A 6,858-nucleotide genomic window follows, 5' to 3' on the forward strand; every position below is an offset into this window, starting at 1 on the left:
TGGGGTGGGGGGGAGAAATACCATGGGGAAATAGTTTTACTTTGTGTAATGACTCATCCATTCCCAGTCTCTATTCAAGCCTAAGTTAATTGTATCCAGTTTGCAAATTAATTCCAATTCAGCAGTCTCACAGATCTTGGGAGACAGGCCAGTCCTTGCTTACAGACAGCCCCCCAATGTGAAGCAAATACTCACCAGCAACCACACACCACACAACAGAACCAATAACCCAGGAACCTATCCTTGCAACAAAGCCCGTTGCCAACTCTGTCCACATATCTATTCAGGGGATACCATCATAGGGCCTAATTGCATCAGCCACACTATCAGAGGCTCGTTCACCTGCGCATCTACCAATGTGATATATGCCATCATGTGCCAGCAATGCCCCTCTGCCATGTACATTGGCCAAACTGGACAGTCTCTACGTAAAAGAATGAGTGGACACAAATCAGACGTCAAGAATTATAACATTCAAAAACCAGTTGGAGAACACTTCAATCTCTCTGGTCACTCGATTACAGACCTAAGAGTGGCTATCCTTTAACAAAAAAGCTTCAAAAACAGACTCCAACGAGAGATAAACCCATTGTATGATAAATGTTTCATGTTCTCTCTGTGTGTATATAAATCTCTCCTCTGTTTTTTCCACCAAATGCATCCGATGAAGTGAGCTGTAGCTCACGAAAGCTTATGCTCTAATAAATTTGCTAGTCTCTAAGGTGCCACAAGTACTCTTTCTCCTTAACCTCTGAGGATAGGACAAAAAGCAATGGGCTTAAATTGCAGCAAGGGTGGTTTAGGAAAAACTTCCTTACTGTTAGGGTGGTTAAGCACTGGAAAAAAGTACCTAGGGAGGTTTTGGAATCTCCGTCATTGAGATTTTTAAGAACAGGTTAGATAAATACTTGTCAGGAAAGGTCTAGTTATCACATAGTCCTGCCTTGAGTTCAAGGGACTGGACTAGATAACTTCTCGAGATCCCTTCCAGTCCTACAGTTCTATGATTTTAAGATCTAAAATAAGAAGTGAGGGTTTCCCAGAAAGGGCACAGAGACGATTAGAGCAGTGGCCACTAACCCGTCGATCGTGATCAACTGAAGGATCGACTGGTAGAGTTCCAAAGATCGCGATCTCTGGTGGTGTACCAGGGCTGCCACTAAGGCAGGGTCCGTCTGCCATGGCCCCACGCTGCTCCCAGAAGCGACCAGCACACCCCCGCAACTCTGACGGGGGGGTGCATGGGTCTCCACGCGCTGCTCATGCCTGCAAGCACTACCCTGGCAGTTGCTGTTGGCCAGGAACGGTGAACTGTGGGCCAAGGGGGGGTTGGGGGCAGTGCCTGCAGAGAGGGTCAGCGCGCAGAGCCACATGCCCCCTGCCTGCCCTCCCTCCCAGGGGCCGCAGAGGAGCATTGGCCACTTCCAGGAGAAGCGTGGGGCCGGGGCAAGCAGTGATCCTGCGCGACGGACTGGGAGCCACACGCAGGAAGCTGCACCCCAACCCAGCACCCCTTACTCCCTCCTGCACCTCAAGTCCCAGCCCTGAGCCCCCTCCCAGAGCCAGCACCCCAAACCTGCCTCCTGCACCCCAACCAGCATGGATTATGCAAAGGAAAATCATGCCATAATAACTATTAGAGTTCTTTAAACATTTCGGTGAAGTCACAGATAGAAGAGAACAGGTTCACCTAATTCATTTAGGCTCTCAAAAAGCTTTTGACAAGCTCCCTCACAGGAGGCTACTAAAGAAACTAAGCAGTCATGGGGCAAGAGGTAAAGTATTGGCATGGATCAAAAACAGGCAAAGAAACAAAACAGAGTAAAAATAAAAGGTTAATACCAGGATGCCTCCAGGTTACGTATTAGGTCCTGTGTTTATTATATTTATTAATGACCTAGGGATGCGAGCAGTGAGGTTTCAAGATTTGCAGATAACACGGTTATTTAGATTTGTCAAGTGCAGGGAAGACTGCAAGAAATATAAGAGGAACCTAACAAAGCTAAGGGAATAAGCAGGCACAGAAAAATTAAGTTCAATGTTTATAAAAAAGCAAAGTAAAACACCCTCAAGGGAAAAGGCTTACTCAGATACCACAAAACGTTCTAAAGCTGTATTTAGTCAGGAAAGCAAATTGGGTGCTACTGTGGACAGTTTAATTAAGATCTCAACTCAATGTGTAGCTGCATTTAAAAAAAAAACCACCAAGAAGTTAAGATGCATTAGGAACAAGACAGAGAATAATGCAGAATTATATATTATGCCATTATATAAAATCAATGGTACAGCCTTATCAAAAATTTGATTTGCAGTACTGGTCACTCAAAATATCTCAAAAAGGATATTGCAGAATGAGAAAGCATTCAGAAAAGCATGACAAAAGCAATTAGGGGCATGGTGAAACTTTCATATGAAGAGATTAGGGTTATGAGAAAACCTAAATTGGAGGGGATATTATTTTACATCTGCTAACATGAGGTTTCTGAAGCATCTGTGATGGCCACTGTCAGAGACAGGCTACTGAAATAGATAACTATAGGTCTGATCCTATATGGTGATTTCTATATTTCTAACTAGCTGTTCTACCTCCAGAGACCTCCCAAAAAGGAAAGGCTTTAGTCCTGAACTCAAATTAACTGGTACTAATCCACTGCAGTGTCTATCATGCACTTTTTTTTTAAATCCCCTACCTTGTAGAGATCTCGATGTTCCTGTACATCGGCGGTTCTCAACCTGCAACCCAATCAGCACATAGCTGTGGCCTTTGTGACACATCCTTAATGACATACCGGCATTATATGTATTGTACATATGCAGCCTACGTTATACATGAAGAGCTGTATAGTGGCCTACAAAGGTAAATAGGTTGAGAACCACTGCTCTTATAGCACATCCCCAGTAAGAGAACCAGATCTGATTTGATTCAAAGATTTCACTCACTGTGTCTGCTAAATCAGGAGTGGTCAAACTTTTTGGGCCAACGGCCACATGCGGGTTGCAAAACAGTATGGAGGGCCGGGTAGGGAAGGCTGTGCCTCTCCAAACAGCCTGACCCCCGCTCCCTATCCACCCCCTCCCACTTCCCGCCCCCTGACCCATCCAACTCCCCCACACACACATACTTCTTGTCCCCTGACCACCCCTCCAGGACCCCGCACCCTATCCAACCCACCCTGCTCCCTGTCCCCTATCCAAATCCCCTGACAGGCCCCCTGGAACTCCCACACCTATCCAAAACCCACTACTCTCTGACTGCCCCCGGGACCCCACCCCCATCCAGCCCCCACTGCTCCCTGTCCCCACCGCTCCCCCCCCCGAACCAACACCCCGACTGCCCCCCGGGACCTCCTGCCCCTTATCCAACCCCCTCACCCTCTTACTCTTACCATGGCGCTCAGAGCGACAGGACAGGCTTATTTGAAAGCCTGGGAGGTGAGCAGGTGCAAGCCGCGCTGCCCGCATGGCTGTGAGGGAAGGGAGACAGCGGGAGAAGGGACAGGCTCCAGCTTCCCCAGCTGGGAGCTCAGGGGCCGGGAGGACAGTCCCGTGGGCCGGATGTGGCCCGCGGGCCGTAGTTCGCCCACCTCTTTGTACTTCTCTGTTAATTTAGCAATGTGAAGAAATGCAGACAGACAATCCATTTTTTTAATCCCATGCTGAACATAAAACTGATAAGTAAAGAAAGAATCCTACAAAAGACCTTCAAAAAAGGCAACTGACTAAAACAAACAGAGGGGCTGAGACTTGCAAAAGTAAACATGATGGAGGGACAGAAGGAAATAAACATCACCCCAACTCAGCAAAGTTATGTATGAGGTTAATTTTAATCACATGAGCAGCCCCGGGGTGGGGACGGATTCTTCTGCTGGGTTGGGAGTGTAGTTGGATGGATTGACAATATTGTTCCCACTGTTCCTCAGACGTTCTTGTTGACTGCTGGGGGTGGCCCGCCTTGCTTGTCGCCGTGGGGGGTTTTCCTCCTCCTCCCCCCCACCCCCGCTGCTGGTGGTGGCTCATTTTGGGTGATCACTCTCCTTACAGTGTGTATGATAAAACCCATTGTTTCATGTTCTCTCTGTGCGTATATAAGTCTTCCCACTGTATTTTCCACCAAATGCATCCGATGAAGCGAGCTGTAGCTCACGAAAGCTTATGCTCTATTAAATTTGTTAGTCTCTAAGGTGCCACAAGTACTCCTTTTCTTTTTAGGATAGAACAAGTTTCAGAGTAGCAGCCGTGTTAGTCTGTATCCGCAAAAAGAACAGGAGTACTTGTGGCACCTTAGAGATTAACAAATTTATTAGAGCATAAGCTTTCGTGGGCTACAGCCCACTTCATCAGATGCATAGAATGGAACAAAGTTATTTATATATATATATATATATATACACACACACACACACACACACACACATACACACACACACACAAATAAGTTGGAAGTTACTGTACAAACTGTGAGAGGCTAATTAGTTAAGATGAGCTATTATCAGCAGGAGAAAAAAAAAACTTTTGTAGTGATAATCAAGATGGCCCATTTAGACAGTTGACAAGAAGGTGTGAGGATCAGCTGAGTAAACTCTTTGCTCCAGGGCTGGATGCAGCCAACTGCAATTCAGCCTATCATAGTGGAAACTGCTTCAGGGATCTGTACATACAGTTAGCAGCAAAGAGAAACCGATCCCAGTCAGTTTCACCACTCAGCGCCCTGTGAAAAGTTTCTGAACTACTTTTCAAAGAACGGAAAGGGGGATTGGTGAGGTCAGTTTCCGTTTAGCTCTTTGATGATGGAAACAGAAACTGACAGAGATCTCAGGTAGTTAGCCCGTTTTCCCTTTACAGCAGCTCCATCTAATCCAGGACGACAATTTTTATTGGTGGATACAGGAGCAAAAAGCGACAGCTGTTTTACAGGTAGAAGGATTTCTGAGAGAAGCGGGACTGAAGGTTGCCAGTTCTTCCCCCCGCCCCCAGTCCTTTGTGGGAAGGAGGTCTGCTGTGCTGGGGGCCAGGGCGCAGTTCTGGGGTAGGATGAGAGAGTTGGGGCATAAAACGGGACCGAAAAGTGAAAACGTAGCGAGACGCCACTTAGAAAGGAGCGAGGGGGCCGAGAGGCGCCGGGTCCCAAGGGCTCCCCTGGAAAGCGATGGTGCCTGCGACGCCGCACACCCAGCCCCGGGGAGCCGGCTCTGTGTCCCCGCCGCACTCAACCGGCCCGGCCCGGCTCGCGCATAGGGTCGGGGCTACGACTCCTGACACCACCACCGGGGCCAAAGACGCGTTACCCCTCTCGGGGGCTCGAAGCGGAGCGGGGGAAGCTGTGGCCGCCCCGCGCCGAGCACCCCGGCGCCGCTCACCTGCCACCGGCTGCCCCCTCCTGGGGCAGCGCAGCCAGCGCGGCGGGATCTTGTTGTAGGACATGGCGGCGCTGCCCGACGGAGCTCGCGCTGACACCCGGGCCGGGGGGCTGCGGACGCGGCTCCTCCCCACTCAGCGGCTCCAGCAGCCCCTTCCCCGCGGCAGCTTCATTCAGATCCACCTCCACAGCAACCGCCGCTCCCCACAATGCACCGCGGCACATACGCCACTTCCGCTTCCGGAGCTGCTCGGCCAGGGCCGAGCCGCGGCGGGGCGTTGCTTGGGCGACGGCGTTTAGCGTCAGCGCCGCCCGGCTGCGCCACGGGGGCCCGGGTCTGGCAGGGAAACCCGCCTCCGTACAGCCCTGCCAGCGACGGGAGGATGGAGCCGCGCCCGCCTCCTGCCCACGCTTAGCTTGTAACTTCTTCAGGGCAGAGACTGCCTTGCTGGTGTGTGTTTGTACAGCACCTACCACAAGCCAGCCTGGGCTGTGCCTAGGTGCTACTGGGAAATAATAGAACAACCCTGGTAGCCTGGAGGGGAAAAAACTAGGGTGACCAGCTAGCAAGTGTGAAAAATTGGGACACTTTTATTTGTGGGGAGGGGCCATACTTTCCTGTCTCAGACAAAGCCCCTCATCAGAACATCTGGTCACCCTAGAAAACACACACACACATACACACTTGCTCTCATAATTGGTGACCTTTGTCCTTCCATCCGATTCACGTGTGCGGAGCCTGGGGTCCACACAGAATCCTATTGAAGTAAGTGGGGCTCCGCATGAGTAAATGCAAGATTGGAGTCTAAATTATCATTATTTATTATTTGTATTACCATAGTGCTTAGGAGCCTCATCGTGGACCTGAACCCTGTTGTGCTAGATGCTGAACAAACACAAAACAAAAATACAGTCTCTGTCCCAAAGAGTTTAGAACCTAAGTATGAGACAAGAGACAACAGAGGGCTACAGACCGACCAACAGTGGGAGTATAAGTGAACAGTGAGCATGACAGGCAATAGTCTTTACACAGCAACAGCCTAATCATTGTCAAGTTGTTTGTTTGTTTGTTTTGTTTTTAAGAATCACGGCAAAGGAGAGTTTTGAGGAGGGATTTGAAGATGGATAATGACATAGCTTTGCAGATAGTTATGGGGAGTGTTTCCCCATGTGGGGGCAGCATGGGAGAAAGCACAAAGATGGTTGAAAATTTAACAAGCGGGCAGTGGAGGCCGGCATCATTGATCAGTTGGAGCCAAGCATGTAGCACGGGTCGGCAACCTATGGCACGCGTGCCAAACACGGCACGCGAGACAATTTTTAATGGCACGCTGTTGTCTGCCGGGGACAGCAACGTGCAATTAAAAATCCTGCCCGGCCCGGCGCACTCTTCTCCGCCCCCACCCACCACTCTCTCCTTGCAGAGGCAAGCTTCTCCCTCCCCCCCGCCTCTTCCCCCAGCTTGCAGGGTTCCTGCCCCTCTTTCTCTCCCTCCCTCAGCT

At 49.9% G+C, this 6,858-nt stretch overlaps 1 protein-coding gene across 4 annotated transcripts in view; it reads right to left on the minus strand.

The window, feature by feature from the left end:
- Window positions 1-5,674, minus strand: part of RNGTT (RNA guanylyltransferase and 5'-phosphatase) — a 443,949-nt gene extending 438,275 nt beyond the window's left edge. For 2 of the 4 annotated variants that reach the window (XM_038396508.2, XM_043510640.1), the window contains exon 1: window positions 5,358-5,583. In XM_038396508.2, the coding sequence (XP_038252436.1) occupies window positions 5,358-5,421 (64 nt within the window). In that variant the 5' untranslated portion in view covers window positions 5,422-5,583. Of the gene's footprint in view, window positions 1-5,357 lie in introns of all 4 variants that reach the window. The other 2 variants (XM_038396507.2, XM_043510641.1) reach the window with 2 other exon arrangements.
- Window positions 5,675-6,858: the final 1,184 nt, after the last annotated feature.

Source organism: Dermochelys coriacea, chromosome 3 (genome assembly GCF_009764565.3).
Source record: "Dermochelys coriacea isolate rDerCor1 chromosome 3, rDerCor1.pri.v4, whole genome shotgun sequence".
NCBI classification, from domain to species: domain Eukaryota; kingdom Metazoa; phylum Chordata; order Testudines; family Dermochelyidae; genus Dermochelys; species Dermochelys coriacea.